Raw genomic sequence first — 18,205 nt, 5'->3', positions numbered from 1 at the left:
CGTGATAAGTTTTTTTCTTTAAGCAAAACATGTCATGACGCGTGAAACACATATGTTCAAAGGAAGACAAGTTGCAAAGGAGGTGCTTTTGCTTCTAGCAATATGAACCTGGTTTTAACGGTTTATTGTAAATGCGTAATAATTGTGTATCCTTTTAAATATTGTTATCAGGTTTGAGGGCCTCTTTAGTTTGTCGCCATAACTTAAATATATGTTACAAACACATCGTCGGTTCGGGCCGGTTGTAATGCTTTCCCTCTGATTTTAATGTTAAGTAGATATTGCGTAAATATTCGTCCTGACAACGTCATGTTTAGGTTTACATTTGTCGCCAGAGTGGCGGCGCCGCGGCGTTGAATCATGTGGAGTCATAGGACAGCGACTTTCTTTCTCTCTCGCTATGATGTCTGTGTTTTGATGTCCAACATAACTTCTATGTATTTAGTATGATATGGGCCACTGCTTCCTAAGCGCACAATTGTCCAGTCGAAAGCGCTTTCCATCCTTCGTCCAATTTATTTGACCAGTTTAGTAGCTTGATGTGAGCATAGCATGTATTCGTACTTTTAGTGCAATTTCATTTATGGCATGAATATAAACAGTAATAGATTTGTACTATCTTTCAGATTTAAGCTCGTTGTAGGTGTTTGCCACAACTATTCGAAATCTCTTTATATTTATGTTTAATTATCTTTCAATCATAATTTGATACGTTGTTTGTCTCGAATTTGTCTATTGGAAGTGCATTGTCTATTTGAGTGGAGACGTTGGATATTTTAATAGAAATCACTTGAGAGCATTTCGCTTGGCACCTGCAGACGAGAAGATTAGCGACCCAATTGCCTAAGAAAGCCGCATCGTCTTATCTTAGCTGTTCGGGTTTGGCGAGAGATTTCAATAGGTGAAATCGCTTGCTACGTAGAACACAGGGTTCTACATTATTTCGAATAGAGGTTGAATTGTTTTCAACAGTCTATCACATTATTTCGAATAGAGGTTGAATTGTTTTCAACAGTCTATCACATTATTTCGAATAGAGGTTGAATTGTTTTCAACAGTCTATCACATTATTTCAACAACGTGAGTGCAGGACTCAAGTTCGTTCACATTCTATTTGAACAAGACGTCGTGATATTCCTTTAAAATTTATGATGCCCAGAACATCATCGAGCTCGTCCAGTGCAAGCAGCAGCGGTAGAGCCGCCAAGGAAGCTGAACTTCTCCAGAAGAAAAAGGCTCTAGAACTGGTCATGCAAAGAAAGAAAGCGTTGCGAGCAATAGAAGAAGAAGCTTGCCGCCAAGAAAGAAGCGTTAGAACATGAGATCGAGACCAAGCAAGATCGAAGAGGAACTGAAGTCTCTCAGATCAAATTCTCCCACCAATGTTGAAGAGGAACCTGACGATCCAGTTTACGAAGATGTCTTTCCAGACTCAGCTGAGTCGCTTCTGCATAAAAAATCTGAATTAGAAAAGCGCCCACAACTTCAGCCAACCCCTTCGATCCATCTTGTTGAGTTAAAGGATAAGAGTGGTGCACTCAACCTGTCGATGCCTACCACCCCGGTTGGATGCGAAGTACCAATTAGACCACCTCCGGGACTTTCGCACCCTTCTCAGTTTTTGCTAGATTGCGAGCAATTTCTGGCCAAAGGTTTCATGCCTCCAATGTCGGAAAAGTCAAGTCAGAATGTTCCAGTTGCTCAGGTGTTACAATCCAGTCCGTGTGACGTCATGGGGCCGGCGGCAGAGTATCAACCTCGAGGGCAGAGCACTGAGAATTGTTTGATGCAAGCCATGCATCTTGTGGCAACTACCATTCGCGATGGTTTTGATGCACCCAAGAGAAGCATGCCATCCTTTCATGGAGATGCTTTGCATTTTTTAGAGTTTGTAAATGCGTTTGAAGAGGTAGTTGGCCAGCGGATTCCTGATCCATCCCAACAATTAGGATTTTTGCTTGATTATTGTAAAGGAGAGCCCCACAATTTAATTCTTCCATGTACTGCTATGTCCGGCCAGGAAGGTTTGAATAATGCCAAGCGTCTTTTATTTGAAAGGTATGGCCAGAGGCATGTCATTGTTGATGCCAATTTGAGGAAATTAAAGGGGCCGGAAGTCAAAGACGACGAAGCTAGCTTGCGCTCTCTTGCAAACACTATGCTGAGTTGCCAACTGACCTTGCAAGCTTGGAATTATCACTCCAGCTTGAATTCACAAGACCTTATCTTAACGGTATTAAAGCGGTTGCCCAAGCGGATGCAACACGGCTTCCACAGGGCATCTAGAGCCAAACTGGTGACGAATCAAGAGGTAACGTTTGGAGACTTGACAAGCTTTGTCCAAGAACAGGCCAGCATGGCATGCGACTTCATTGGGAAGTCTATAGCAAACGTTTCCGCACAGCAACATAAAGCGGCGAAGAAATCATCAGTTTTTGCTACTCAGGAAGTTCCCACCTCTTCGGGTTGTAGGATCGACGAGAGTAGGAATAGGCGTCAAAGGTCATGCCCCTGCTGCGATGACGACCATCCTCTTTGGCGATGCACATCCTTTAGGGAATGGTCGGTCATAGACAGATGGAAATTTGTTCGACGCAAAGAGCTGCGAATATGCTTCAACTGTTTAGGAAGCAATCACATGACGAAAGATTGTCACAGTAAGTTCAGGTGCAAGAGCTGTCAGGGAAAGCATAGCTCACTGCTCCACAGAGAAAATGAAGATCATAACGATCGAAGCTTTAGCAGCAGGAATGGTCAGCCTTCTTCACCTGGCCAAGATGAGACTATTTCAGCTGCAGTCCAATCTACCGGAACTAGAGTACGACTTAAGGTAGTACCTGTTCGGATTTGGGTATCGGACAAATCCAAGGCGGTAGAGACCTTTGCCTTCTTGGACGAAGGCTCAGATATGTCATTCTGCACCAAGCGCTTGATTGATAAGCTTGGAGTCCAAGGAGAGAAAGCAGAACGTACATTAGCATGTATGAACGGCACCAAAGTGCAGTATGGCCGCGACGTATCACTTAGAGTTCAGGGTCTTCTGGAACAAAAATCTTTCCACATCAAGCATGTTATGGCAATAGCTGATTTGCCAAAATTGACGGCTAGCATTCCTACTAACGTAGATGTAAAAAAGTACGATTATCTGAAAGGAATTAACTTTCCTGAAGTGAATGGCGATGAAGTGGATATGCTGATCGGGGCCGGCGCGCAAGAAGTGCATAATATTCACGAGATCCGGAAAGGAGGAGTAGATCAACCAAGAGCAGTGATGACTGGACTTGGCTGGGCTCTGGTTGGTCGCGAGTTGCTTCCTGGTGGACAGAATTGTGACACAAATCGTTTGGTAAATTTTGTGAAGTCTCAACCGGAGGATCTACATGTCCAAATGCAAAGAATGTTTGAAAAAGAGTTTGTAGAAGATCAGTATAGTGACGTCACAGCTCCCTCTGTAGAAGATAGACGAGCACTGAGCATCATGCAGAATACCATTACAAAGGAAGAGGGACACTTCTCTATAGGCTTACCATGGAAGACGGATAATGTTAAGCTGCCATACAACCGTTCTATGGCGGAGAAAAGGTTGGTTGGACTAAAGAAAAAATTGCTGGCCGACGAAACATTGCTATCGCAGTACAACAATAAAATGGAGGAGTCCTTTACTTGTGGCTATGCTCGTCCCCTTAATGAACACGAAATAAAAGACAAAGCATCAGAAAAAGTTTGGTATATTCCCCATCACTGCACAGGCCCGAAGTTCCGTGTAGTGTTCGACTGCTCTGCAAAGTTCCGCGGAGTCTCGCTTAATGACGTGCTGCTACAAGGACCTGACCAAACCAGTTCCCTACTCGGAGTGTTGTTACGTTTTCGGCAGGAGCCTATTGCCTTTGTAGCAGACATAAAAGGCATGTTTTGCCAAGTTAGAGTCAATCCTGAAGACACAGATGCCCTTCGATTTTTATGGTGGCCAAACGGGGACCTCTCAAGGCCACCTGTCGATTATAAAATGCTAGTCCATCTCTTTGGAGCCACGTCATCGCCAAGCTGCGCGTCCTTTGCCTTGAAGTGGGTGGCCGATGAAAACAAGACAAATGCCTGCAAAGAAGCTTTGTCAACTGTGCGCAGAAACTTCTATGTTGACGACTGTCTCAAGTCTGTTGCGACGGTCGAAGATGCAATTCACTTGACAGAAGATTTAAACGTTCTTTTAAACGACGGAGGCTTTCATTTAACCAAGTACATGAGTAATAGCAAAGACGTTCTCACACGCATCAAAGAGCGCGATCGAGCTTCCGCTGTTTCGAATTTGGACTTGGTTAGTGCATTGCCAGTTGACAAAGCTCTTGGAGTATATTGGAACGCAAACACAGATAATTTTGAGTTTAAGGTAAAAATTGATCAAAGGCCGCCAACAAGACGAGGAATTTTGTCCATGACCAGTCAGTTGTTTGACCCCATGGGATTTGTCCAACCGTGTATTCTACCTATCAAGAAATTGTTGCAGCAGACTTGCCAAGAAAGCCTAGGATGGGATGAGGTGATACCTGGAAAACTGAAGGCTGTTTGGGAAGACTGGATAACTAACTTGCACCGGTTAGAAGAATTGACTATACCTCGCTGCTTTAAGAATTGTGCCGACCACATGTCCTACGAGCTTCATTGTTTTTCAGACGCCAGCGAGCTTGGGTACGGTGCAGTGTGTTACTTTCGATATTTACAGAACGGTATATGGAAAACATCTTTTGTTCTGGGGAAATCAAGGGTTTCTCCTACGAAGCCAGTTACTATTCCTCGTTTGGAGCTTGCTGCTGCAGTTGTGGCGGTGCGTTTGTCGCGAGTAATTCAAAGGGTAGTTGAGTGTGACATTGAGAAGGTGGTGTTTTGGACAGACTCAACATCAGTGATTCAATACATTGCCAACCCAACAAAAAGATTTAAAACGTATGTCGCCAACCGTTTAGCTATTATTCATGAATACTCTTCTTTGTCGCAATGGCGACACGTTGGAACAAAGCAGAACCCGGCTGATCTGGCCTCACGTGGAGTCATGCCAAAGCTTGTGGATACCATGCCATTTTGGCTTCAAGGACCATCATTTCTTTTGAAAGAAGAAACTCATTGGCCAACTACACCAGATGTTCTTTCGACCTTGCCAGATGAAGATTCAGAACTGAAGAAAACGTCTCTGGTATATGCTGTGAAAGACGCTTATGATACGATTAACCATCTACTGACCAACTACTTAACACTATTCAGGCTACAAAAGGCAGTAGCTTGGCTCCGAAGGTTCAAGGCCTTTTGTGTGCACAAATATCTGAAGAAAGGCGTGAGTAGCTCCGTATCGTGCGGTCCGTTGCTACCAGATGAAGTAGAAAGTGCTACAATCGATATCATCAAGATCGTACAACAACAATCATTTCCATCATTCATCGACGAACTTAAGAACTGTGACAATGGGTCAGTCGAATTATCGACACAGCGCGATGTATCCAGGGTGGGGGGCCCTTCTTCAAAGCAACTAGGGAAACTTTCTCCTTTCCTAGCAAGCGGAATCCTTAGGGTAGGCGGCCGCTTGCAACGATCCACATTGCTTTATGATGCAAAACATCAAATTCTTTTGCCTAACCGGCACTTTGTAACTGACCTTGTTATTCGACACTACCACGCTAAGGTGGGCCATAGCGGGACTTTACATGTTTTAGCAGCTTTACGGGAACGTTTTTGGGTGTTAAAGGGACACGCGGCTGTTAAAAGAGCTCTCAGTGCATGTAGGCAGTGTCGTCGCTGGAAAGCTAAGGTGGGAGAGCAAATAATGGCTCCACTTCCAGCCTGCAGAGTTACTCCGGGTGGACATCCTTTTCGGGCCATTGGGGTAGACTATTTGGGGCCCTTGTTTATCAAACAGGGGAGGAATCGGCTTAAGCGATACGCTTGTATTTTCACATGCATGGCAACGCGTGCAGTGCACATTGAAATTGCTCATGCTCTTGATACCAGCTCGTTCTTAAATGCCTTCCGCAGGTTTTCTAGCCGAAGGGGGCATCCTGATGATGTATATAGCGACAATGGCACAAACTTCGTCGGTGCCGAGCGCGAACTTCGTGAAGGCATCCAGAAGCTTAACCAAGGTCAAGTTCATGAAACTTTATTATGTGCAGGAGTACGTTGGCACTTCAATCCACCGGCCGCCAGCCATCAAGGCGGCGTGTGGGAAAGAATGATCAGGTCCGTGCGAAAAATTCTTCAGCAACTCTCCAATGATCGCGTGATGACGGATGAACAATTACATACCTTCCTGCTTGAAGTGGAACAAATATTGAATGGTCGGCCATTGACACCAGTCAGCTCCAATCCGGCAGATTTGAACCCATTAACGCCAAGTTCGATATTGTTGGGGCGTTTGGACGTGGCATACGCACCAGATAGATTTGTGAAAGCTGATGGGTACAGAGCATCGTGGAGAACAGTACAATGGCTGGCTGACCAATTCTGGAAGAGGTGGTTGAAGGAATATCTCCCTTTGCTGCAAAAGCGGCAGAAATGGCTTCAACCAGTCAGAAATATGTCGGTAGGAGACTTGGTTCTTGTGGTCGACAACACTTGTAGACGTGGCCTTTGGCCCAAAGGCATTATTGAAGAGGTATTTCCTGACAAGGACGGTTTCGTTCGACGAGCCCTTGTGCGCACGGCAGATTCGACGTTAGAGCGGGACATTCGCAAATTGTGTCTTTTGGAAGGCGCGTAAAGTGCAAATTACGAACTGCAATCGTGACATCACGTTACATCATAATTATGTGAACTTTCCTGGCAACTCTTGAGGTCAAAGTTGCAATTTACTTGTGTATTTGTATAAACTGTGTATGTTTGTGTTTGTTATAAGAAAATGAGAATTCTCATCATCATTTTGGGGCCGGTATGTTACAAACACATCGTCGGTTCGGGCCGGTTGTAATGCTTTCCCTCTGATTTTAATGTTAAGTAGATATTGCGTAAATATTCGTCCTGACAACGTCATGTTTAGGTTTACATTTGTCGCCAGAGTGGCGGCGCCGCGGCGTTGAATCATGTGGAGTCATAGGACAGCGACTTTCTTTCTCTCTCGCTATGATGTCTGTGTTTTGATGTCCAACATAACTTCTATGTATTTAGTATGATATGGGCCACTGCTTCCTAAGCGCACAATTGTCCAGTCGAAAGCGCTTTCCATCCTTCGTCCAATTTATTTGACCAGTTTAGTAGCTTGATGTGAGCATAGCATGTATTCGTACTTTTAGTGCAGCTTCATTTATGGCATGAATATAAACAGTAATAGATTTGTACTATCTTTCAGATTTAAGCTCGTTGTAGGTGTTTGCCACAACTATTCGAAATCTCTTTATATTTATGTTTAATTATCTTTCAATCATAATTTGATACGTTGTTTGTCTCGAATTTGTCTATTGGAAGTGCATTGTCTATTTGAGTGGAGACGTTGGATATTTTAATAGAAATCACTTGAGAGCATTTCGCTTGGCACCTGCAGACGAGAAGATTAGCGACCCAATTGCCTAAGAAAGCCGCATCGTCTTATCTTAGCTGTTCGGGTTTGGCGAGAGATTTCAATAGGTGAAATCGCTTGCTACGTAGAACACAGGGTTCTACATATATGAAGCATTGTCTCTTAACTTATTGTAAGATTGGACATTTATTTGTTTCGTGTCTTTTCTAGAAGAATTTTTCAATCGTTTGATGAGTATTTTTTAAGTTTTTATCAGTATTTTTAATTGGTGATTTTTTAATCGTTTTTGAATCCTTTGGAACCTTTAGTGGGAACCAGGACTGTTAGGAAAGCAGTTATATCAGTTGGATAACAAATTCATTTCAAATAAACTTTTATTTACGACCATGAAAGTGAAACCAATTCTTCATGGAAATCTTTAAAATCAAAATAATTTCAAGATGTATGCTCAAAATTTTGATTGCAAAAGTTGAAGGAATGGACTCTTTTGAATACATTTTAGCCCTGGTAGTTATAATTAGCAAAACATGTGCTACCCAAGTGAAGGTTTCTTTAAAATTTGTCGATTCACAATCGTTGCAGCTTTGTTGTTTTTAGAGTTTCTTCAGGCCTCTACTATGCTGTTTTGAAATGATGTCATAAACATCAAATCAAGCTAACCATTTGATGAACATGAGCTGCATTTATGTTTTGGAGTTTGAAGCAATTGACGTTATCTGCGTTTTGATATAATTCTAGTGAGTTTCGATTTAAAGAACAAAAGGAGAGCATAATTTTGTAGTTTGAAGCAAAGCAGAATTCTTTACTAAAAAATTTCGAAACGAAACCAAAGCCAAGAGATGTTGCAACAAATTCTGACTTATTTTGAAATATTTCTGAAATGCTTTTGTTTCGAATAGCTTAAAAAAATTTAATTGCTTTTCTTATTTTGTTTTTTATTTATAATTTCTGCTACTCTACTTTTTAAGTAGCCACAAGCTATTCAAGCCTTTTCATAACAATTGTATGGATCTAACATTTCAAAGCTTTTTTTATCAAGAAAAAGTTCTTTTGTTTCAGATAGTATATTAAAATGACATTAAAAACACATTGCGAAACATAAAAATATATTTCATTGTTCAAAATTTCATTAAAAGGCAATTGCATGAGCTCCACTAATAATAGTGAATTGTATAATGTATCGAAACTATTACGTCACTTCATCATTGACATGTCAAAGCATCAAAGTCATAGAAGAACAAATAAATATAAATTAAAGCCATTACCGCAGGGTGATGGTAGTCATGTGAAATATAATGATACATTATTGTCAGAAGTATGACGTCGTTGTAGTAAGCCACCGATTAGTTTATGTCACAATTCAAAATATGAAAATGAACATCAAATAAAATATCATTTACTTTATTGCTAGCAAGATATAGCATCGTCGTTACATTATAAATGAAAAAAAAATGTTTAATAAATTTGTTTTCAAAAGTATGACATTGTCAAAGTGACCATGAGCTTGGTTTTGTCAAAGCATACAAATGACATCGAGGTTTGAAGTAAACTCGTCGTCAATGTTTGAAGTTTCGTTGCATGCAAATCAAATAATGAATCGAATGCACATCGTCTTGTCGCTGGATTGCATCGCTATGTTGATGCAACGGTTGTGAATAATGTATTAGTTGCAACTTGTTAAAATCATGACATCGTCAAAAATAACCATAACTTTGTTGTCGTTACATGAAGTTTACAAATCGATATTTGTTTGTAAACAAATCGTAGGATTGAGAAGTTGCAATACATAGATCACAATAGTTTATTGCCATTAAGCAAAGTGTCTGATTGAAATCTTGTCTCAAGCAGAATGTTTGCTTGTTGTTGAGATAGATTATTTAGAAATAATCAAAGTCAATTATTTAATTGTAACAACAAGTTACAATTGTCAATAAATTTCCGTGACAAACAATTTCGTTATGAAATTTCAATTTAGTTTTAAACAAAATCTAACTCAGAAAAGTTTGCACCTACGTCACAAATATCACGAATTGTATCTACACAACAAAGGTCAGTATGTTTAGAATAAAATTACCACAATAAATAGACAACAAAATAGTTGATGCTAACAATGCACAATATAACTGAGTTGCTTCCGTCATACTCATGAGCTGAAACAAACGCTTTGTTTGTTGATAGTTGATTGACATCAGACGATTTCGTGTATTTTGATGCCAAGTTTTCCTCATGGTTCTGTGGAAGAAAGAGTTTTCAAATCATCAACGAATCCATCCTTGACATCTCGTTGTTGATGTTGTTGTCATGGAAATGAACAACTTAATCTGTGAAAGTAATTTTTCGTTGTCAAAATTATCAATTAAATTTGCTATTCGATTATAGGCTGATACCCAATGTGGTCTTAATAAAAGATGATCTTCATTGAAATTATTACTTAACAAATACCCACCTTTTTCATCAACAGCTTCACTTTAATTCTTAGTAATCTTTAAAGTTTCTTCATCACTTCATCATCGAGTTGTAGTGACGGTGATCATTGCAATACACATTGATGTGTCTATCATCCATCAAGTGATGCCTTCAATGCGTGTGTGCATCCTCATCACTTGTTTGATGCTTGGAATCGCTACTTCCATATTCACTTATTCAGCAAATCATTGCTCAAATCGTCGATGGATAATGATGAACGACAGGATGTTGTCGTATTTATACCAATCCTAACAAAAGATAACATGTCATGACAAAAGGAACATGATCGTAGCTGCTTTGTGCCGATGTCGAGCGGACGCCAATAATGGATTCCCATGTCTCGAAAGAGCTGGAAGGTATCATTTACATCACGTGATCTGCCATAATGAAATGCATTTGTTGTCCTACTTGTCAGTGTAACACTTCAATTGTTTTCATATTTTGAAAAGTATGTGGTTCTTTGAAACTCGATCTTAATTGCATTGTAACAACCCTGACTACACTTATATCACACTTTCTCATAGGCTATACTGTATTGCAAAAGTTTGTGGTATCCATTTCATCACGTAGTAACTTTTTTGTTCAAGCAAAACATGTCCTGACGCGTGAAATGCATGTTTCTGAAGAAGACAAGTTGCAAAGAAAATGCTTTTGCTCTTAACAATGAACCCGGTTATAACGGTTTGACGGCCTTTTTATATATAAGGCCGTCAAACCGTTATATTATTTTAAAAGTTTGACGGCCTTTTTAATTTGTCAGTATAACTTAAAGTCTTAAACTTATGAAGTGTTGTCTCTTAACTGATTGTAAGATTGGACATTTTATTTCGATTCGTGTCTTTCTTGCTTTTGAATCGTTTGATGCGTATTTTTTAAAGTTTTAATCTATGTTTTTGTTTAGTATTTTTTTAATGGTTTTTGAATCCTTTGAGCTTTTGTGGGAACCAGGACTGTTGAAAAAGCAGTTATATCAGTTGGACAACAAATTCATTCCAAGTGAACTTTTGTTAAAGGCATACTAAAGGAAAATTTCAAACCGGAATTAAGCATTAAAATGAGTAAACTGAACATTCAAGAATACATTTCAAAAACAATTACCCAAAAAAATTTGTTTTCAATGGCGCTGGCAAGGCCCAAAGTCCAGTGTTTCATTTATTTTCATTTTTTTCAAAATGACCAAAACGTGCAAACACAGCTCAAGAATACGTCATAAAGTCCAGCAATAACAAAAGCCACGTTACCAATCTGATGTTTTGAGCAAACTGTCTGCTGTTTTGATGTTAAAATGTGCTGTTTTGATGTAAATACATACATAGCCTACAGTCAAATCGCCCGCAGTAACAATTATTGCGTGATCGGTTGATTGCTAGACTTTATGACGTAGACTTTATGACGTTCTTTACAGTCGCACGCTTCGTTGCTCAGGCCAATCTCGTTTTGAAAGCTCTGACAAAAGCACGCGCACAATGGTGGTCAGACCGCAATGGGGCAAAATTTTATTGAAAATCGTTTTATGGTAGCATGTTAAACACAAAGAACGTGGAAAATCGCCAAGTCAGGTTTTTCCTTTAATACCCCTTTAAGGACGATACGATACAAAGGAAACCAATTCTTCAGGGAAATCTTTAAAATGAAAACAAATTCTAGATGTATGCAAAACAGTGGCGTATTCAGAACGTAATTTATGGGTGGGCCTAGGAAGTAACTTAGTGGGCCTTCACCGAAGCATCGCTTTGTGCACTGCAGGCCTAAATTGTTTATGGGCTGTTAAAGTGGTATCATGCTGTGAAATAGTGATGCCACAGACAATTCAGTGCCACCTGGTTGTTATATATATTTTCTCACGAATTTGATTTTGGGTGGGCCCACTGTCAATCTGGGTGGGCCTGTACCAATCAGGCCCACCCGGTAGATCCGCCCCTGATGCAAAAACCTTTGATTGTAAAAGTTGAAGGAATGTTTTTTTTTAATATATCTTCGTCCTGGTAGTCATAGTTAGCTAAAAGTTTCCAACCCAAGCAGTGGTGCCGAAGTAGGGGGGGATGGGGAGGATATATCCCCCCCAATATTTTGGCAGCATCCCCCCAATAACTTAGAAAAAAAATGCTTTGAAGTTGTAGGCTACTTCGATTTAGTTGTTTGCAAGCATCTCGAATTGCTGTTGTTTTTCTTTTATTGATGTTTGATCACAGTTCTAAATTGTCTTGGATTTGACGTTAGACAATGAAGGACTTTCATTGAAGGTATTAAGGACGAGTTGGATCAGGCCACTGGCTACGGCACTGCAATAATGAAGAAATTGCAGAAACATATTTGAGACTTGTGCTGATTTTGAAGCCTTTAGCACTTATAGAGCAATTTAGTATCACGTTGCAAGGAGAAAAGCTTGACATTGACTCTTATGAAGAGCTGTTTCAGACCCTGAAAATCACTCGAGAGAAATATCATAATTTGGAGTTTGAGAACAATTACAAAAATGCAGTTTCACTTCCGGAAAAATTTGCTGCTAATTTTATCACGCTTTTGCAAGCACCACGGCAAAGAAGAGTCCCTGAAAGATTGGGTGGAGGCTCGATGGCAGCTACTGTAGACACTCAACTGCATTATAAAATACTTTATAATCAGTTCATGGACAGAGTTATCTCTCAACTGACCGAACGGTTTCAATGTAGTCTGAATTCCGATTCGACAAAGTATAAAGAACTTGCACGAATTTTCAATACCGGCTTACCGTAGTTCCTGAAATAGTCAAAAATTATCCAGAGCTAAATAGACAATCGATGAGTTATCAAATTGATTTATTCAGCAAGACAACAGGAGCAAAATCTCTGTACGATGCTAAAAGAGCGTAGCCTACCAGGCATTGTCCGAGTTGGAAAATTCTCACATACCCCAGCTGATTAAGATCCTTTTAACTTGATCGGTAAGCTCTGCTGCTTGTGAGAGGTCGTTTTCCAATCTTCGTAGATGGAAAACCTTTATTTCTTTCAGGTGGTGTACTAAAATGACATTGAAAACATATTGCAAAGCATAAAAACATATTTCATTGTTCAAAATTTCATTAAATGGCAATTGCATGAGCTCCACTAATAACAGTGAATTGTATAATGTATCGAAACTATTACATCAATTCATCATTGACATGTCAAAGCATCAACATCATAGAAGAACAAATAAATATAAATGAAATCCATTACCACAGGGTGATGGTAGTCATGTGAAATATAATGATACACTATTGTCAGAAGTATGACGTCGTTGTAGCATGTCACCAATTAGTCTATGTCTAAATTTACAACATGAAGATGGACATCAAATAAAATATCATTCACTTTAATGCTACTAAGATATAGCACCGTAGATTACATTATAAAGGAAAAACATATTTGTTTAATAAATTTGTTATCAAAAATATGACATTGTCAAAGCGACCATGAGTTTGGTTTTGTCAAAACATACAAATGGCATCGAGGTTTGAAATAAACTCGTCGTCAATGTTTGAAGATTCGTTGCATGCAAATCAAATAATGAATCAAATGCACATCGTCTTGTCGCTGGATTGCATCGCTATGTTGATGCAACGGTTGTGAATAATGTATTAGTTGTAACGTGTCAAAATCATCACATCGTCTTATTAACCATGAAGTTGGTGTCGTTACATGAAGTTTACAAATCGATATTTGTTTGTAAACAAATCGTAGGATTGAGAAGTTGCAATACATAGATCACAATAGTTTATTGCCATTAAGCAAAGTGTCTGATTAAAATCTTGTCTCAAGCAGAATGTTTGCTTGTTGTTAAAATAGATTATTTAAAGAAATAATCAAAGTCAATTATTTAATTGTTGTAACAACAAGTTACGATTGTCAATAAATTTCCATATCATATTTTCGTTATGAAGTTTCAATTTAGTTTTAAACAAAATCGAACTCAGTAAAGTTTACACTTACGTCACAAATATCACAAATTGTATCTACACAATATAGATCACTATGTTTAGAATAAAATTACCACAATAAATGGTCAACAAAATAGTTGACGCTAACAATGCACAATAACTGAGTTGCTTCCATCACAATGATGAGCTAAAACAAATGCTTTGTTTGTTGATAGTTGATTGAAATCAGATGATTTCGTGTGTTTTGATGCCAAGTTTTCCTCATGGCTCTGCGGAAGAAAGTGTTCTGGAATCATCAAGGAAATCATCCTCGTTGTTGATATTGTTGTCATAGAGATGAACAAATCAATCTGTAAAAAAAAATTTATTGTCAAAATTATCAATTCAAACCTGCCATTCGATTATAGGCTGATATACCTTGTGGTCTCATTAAAAGAGATCATCATTGAAACGATGACATAACAAGTAGGCTACCCACCTTTTGCATCAACAGCTGCAATTCATAATAATCTTCAAGGTTTCTTCATCACTTCATCATCGAGTTGTAGTGATGTTGATCATTGCAATACACATTGATGTGTCTACCATCCATCAAGTGATGCCTTCAATGCTTGTGTGCATCTTCATCACTTGTTTGATGCTTGCAATCGCTGCTTCTATATTCACTTATTCAGCAAATCATTGCTCGAATCGTCGATGGATAATGATGAACGACAGGATGTTGTCGTATTTATACCAATCGAACAAAAGATAACATGTCATGACAAAAGAAACATGATCGTAGCTGCTTTGTGCCGATGTCGAGCAGACGCCAATAATGGATTCCCATGTCTCAAAAGAGCTGGAAGGTATCATTTACATCACGTGATCTGCCATCATGACGATTTCTCTATCGTCGTAATTGTCAATATAACACTTCAATTGTTTTCGTTTTTGAAAGGTATGTGGTTGATTGAAACTCGAGCTTAATTGCATTGTAGCAACACTGACCAGACTTATATCACACTTTCCCATATCTTGCAAAACTTTGTGGTATCCATTTCACCACGTGATAAGTTTTTTTGTTTAAGCAACACATGTCATGACGCGTGAAACACATATGTTCAAAGGAAGACAAGTTGCAAAGGAGGTGCTTTTGCTTCTAGCAATATGAACCTGGTTTTTACGGTTTATTGTAAATGCGTAATAATTGTGTATCCTTTTAAATATTGTTATCAGGTTTGAGGGCCTCTTTAGTTTGTCGCCATACTTAAATATATGAAGCATTGTCTCTAAAACAATGAAAACTATTAATACTACAAAAAAGTGCTCAATGTTAAGCAAAAAAGCAAAGCAGAGCAAATTATCAAGATTCTATTTGAATAAGACCTTCTGATGATCCGTTAGGTGAAACAATTTGTAAAGACTTCAGATAGTAATAACTATATTTGATTGAAGCATTGTCTCTTAACTTATTGTAAGATTGGACATTTATTTGTTTCGTGTCTTTTCTAGAAGAATTTTTCAATCGTTTAATCAGTATTTTTTAAAGTTTTTATCAGTATTTTTAATTGGTGATTTTTTGATCGGTTTTGAATTTTTTGGAACCTTTAGTGGGAACCAGGACTGTTAGGAAAGCAGTTATATCAGTTGGATAACAAATTCATTTCAAGTGAACTATTATTTACGACCATGAAAATGAAACCAATTCTTCATGGAAATCTTTGAAATTAAAATAATTTCAAAATGTATGCTAACAATTTTGATTGCAAAAGTTAAAGGAATGGACTCTTTTGAATACACCTTAGTCCTGGTAGTCATAATTAGCAAAACATGTGCGACCCAAGTCATAGCATCTTTTCACAAATTGGAACTAGGTGGGCAAATTTTCAAAAAAGGCACTTTTAGCTGCAAATTATGTTAAAAAGGGCACTTTTCGCGCGTAAATGATGGGAAAAAGGGCATTTTTCCGAGTGTAAAACATGTAAAAATGTAGATTTTTCAGGAAAATTGTGGGTAAATAGACATAATACACTTTGAATGGAACTTTAACGATATTATAAGTAAGGTTAAAGGTAGGCTAATAAGTTCTAGATGTATGCTGAAGCTTTCCATTTAGCTGTTCATTCTTTAACTGCCAAAGAAATAAAATAGTTCAAAATGTGAAGAGCATCAAAAACGTTACTTGATCACTTTTATAATCTAAAAAGTTTAATCGAAAAAAGCTGCAAAGTTTTCTCCCAACTGTTATGCCTAATAGAGAATTATTTTTGGAATAAAAAATACTGCAGAACCTGTTATGCAGCTTGTCCTATCATTTTACTTGTTCTTTTGTCATTGATGACTAAGGTTTGGGTAGGCCTACCTGGCTGCTGTTTGGTTTGCAAATCATTTTCCATGTCTTTTGGAAATTTAGAAGATCATGTTGCAGTTTTGTCAAACTTCAGAGCAGTCCGCACATATTATACAATAACATTAATGAATAACTAGCAGCGAGACATCAACAAGCTGATAAAACATTATTGCTTAGTCCGGCATAACCTGCTAATTCTAATGCATCATTACTAGGGCCGCAAAAGCCAATAAAGTCAAAATTTTTTAAGGACCTCGTCTGTCTACGAATCAAAGAATAAAGTTGTTTTCAGCACCTACAAGACTGTTTCTAAGAAGTTTATAGGACAATAAAAAGTCAAAAATGACAATAAAGTCAAAATTTGTCAAATTATGGCTTTTGACAAACTTTTTGTGTTTCTTCAGAGTAATTTTTGTCAAAATCCTTGTAGAAGCATTGTAAATCAGGAACTGCGACACAATTAAACCATATTAACCCATAAATGCAGGATATATGTCACAATGGCCACTTGGTAACTTTATTCGCAAATTGTCCACTATTCATTCATTGTTACGTATATTTAATTATTCTTATAAAACACTTCCTCTTCACAAACGTGGTCTTTTCGAAGATCAACAGTCTGGATTTTGGGAATAGCCTACTGACATTCTGTAATTCAAAAATGCCTAAGCAAGCTAAATCGTCTTCAGCAGAAGTTAGACAGATTCGTCTAGATTTTCCTGATGAATTTAATGCAACTTCCGGGGGTGATTTAAGGTGCAATTTTTGCGAGTTTATAGTGAAGTGCGATAAAAAGTATTTTGTTGAAAACCACAGGAAAAGTAAACGCCATCAAGCTGGATTGGAGCGACAACAAGCATCGCAATCAAGGCAAACTTTCATTGAACAAGCCCCTTTATTGACAACGTTTGGGTCTGAAATCGACATATAATAGTAAGTTTGGATAACTGGTATCAATTGAAGGAAGAACTGTGGCCTCTACGAATAAGCAATTTCGTTAGGTTAAAGTAAAGCCAAAATTTATTAAAAACAAACTCAAAAAAATTTTTTTTTCGGTCAAAATAAAAATGGTCCTAATTATGACACAATATACCTAGAAAGAACAAAAAATTCAGTTTGTTTAAGCCAGAAAGAAGTAAATGAACAGAGTTACAAAACAAAATCTACTTAAAGGGAAACTGTACCGGTACTTAATTTTAGCCCTATAGCCAGTTGAAAACATAACAATACGATGATTTCCATCGTACCAAAACATATTTCCTATCATTTTTCGTTAAGAAGCTATTGCCGAATCACTTTTATCAAAATTGGAAAGGAGTACTTTGATGACATAGGGGTAGGGTTACACTCTCAATCAGTTTCCTGGGGTATCCACTATGAGTTAATGGTAAAAGCTGTGAGAATCGCGAAGTAGTTGCGTTGGCAAGCAGGTTTCGTTCCTAAGAAATGATGTAGGCATCTAGTAACGCCACCCAATGTTGCTATAGCATAAAAATATTAAAATAACTGCAACGAATTCCCACGTTGAGTAGCGCTGATAGATCGCAGAAGTGAAGTGTTCTATAAGAATGTAAAAAAACTACAGATTTGCTGTTTTAAGATAAAACTAGAATCAAATTTAAACAAAAATTAAGTCTTAAAAATTGCCCACCTAGTTTCAAACTAGGTGGGCAAAGAAAGGGCAAGGGGGCAAGCGAAGGTACTAGGTGGGCAATTGCCCACCTAGCTTATACGTGAAAAGATGCTATGACCCAAATGAAGGTTTCGTTTATATTTGTCGATTTACAATCGTTGCAGCTTTGTTGTTTTTAGAGGTTCTTCAGGCCCCTACTATGCTGTTTTGATATGATGTCATAAATAACAAATCAAATCAAATCAAGTTAACCATTTGATGAACATGAGAAGTTTGAAGAAAGCAGAATTCTTAACTAAGAAATTTCGAAACGAAAGCAAAGCCAAGAGATGTAGCGTCGCAACAAATTCTGACTTATTTTGAAATATTTCTGAAATG

General features: G+C 38.3%; 1 protein-coding gene across 1 annotated transcript; it reads left to right on the top strand.

Annotated features, from left to right (window-relative positions):
• Positions 1 to 1,318: 1,318 nt before the first annotated feature.
• On the top strand, positions 1,319 to 6,745 carry LOC145776042 (uncharacterized). The gene has a single exon (XM_082587450.1). The coding sequence runs from the start codon at positions 1,319 to 1,321 to the stop codon at positions 6,743 to 6,745; it is 5,427 nt and encodes a 1,808-aa protein (XP_082443576.1).
• Positions 6,746 to 18,205: the final 11,460 nt, after the last annotated feature.

Source organism: Aplidium turbinatum, chromosome 8 (genome assembly GCF_918807975.1).
Source record: "Aplidium turbinatum chromosome 8, kaAplTurb1.1, whole genome shotgun sequence".
Classification (NCBI taxonomy): Eukaryota; Metazoa; Chordata; class Ascidiacea; order Aplousobranchia; family Polyclinidae; genus Aplidium; species Aplidium turbinatum.
This window is presented reverse-complemented; position numbering and strand designations above follow the sequence as displayed.

Excerpts from the sequence above, each read along its gene's own strand:
- LOC145776042 (XM_082587450.1), top strand. The coding sequence starts at position 1,319 with ATGAGATCGAGACCAAGCAAGATCGAAGAGGAACTGAAGTCTCTCAGA.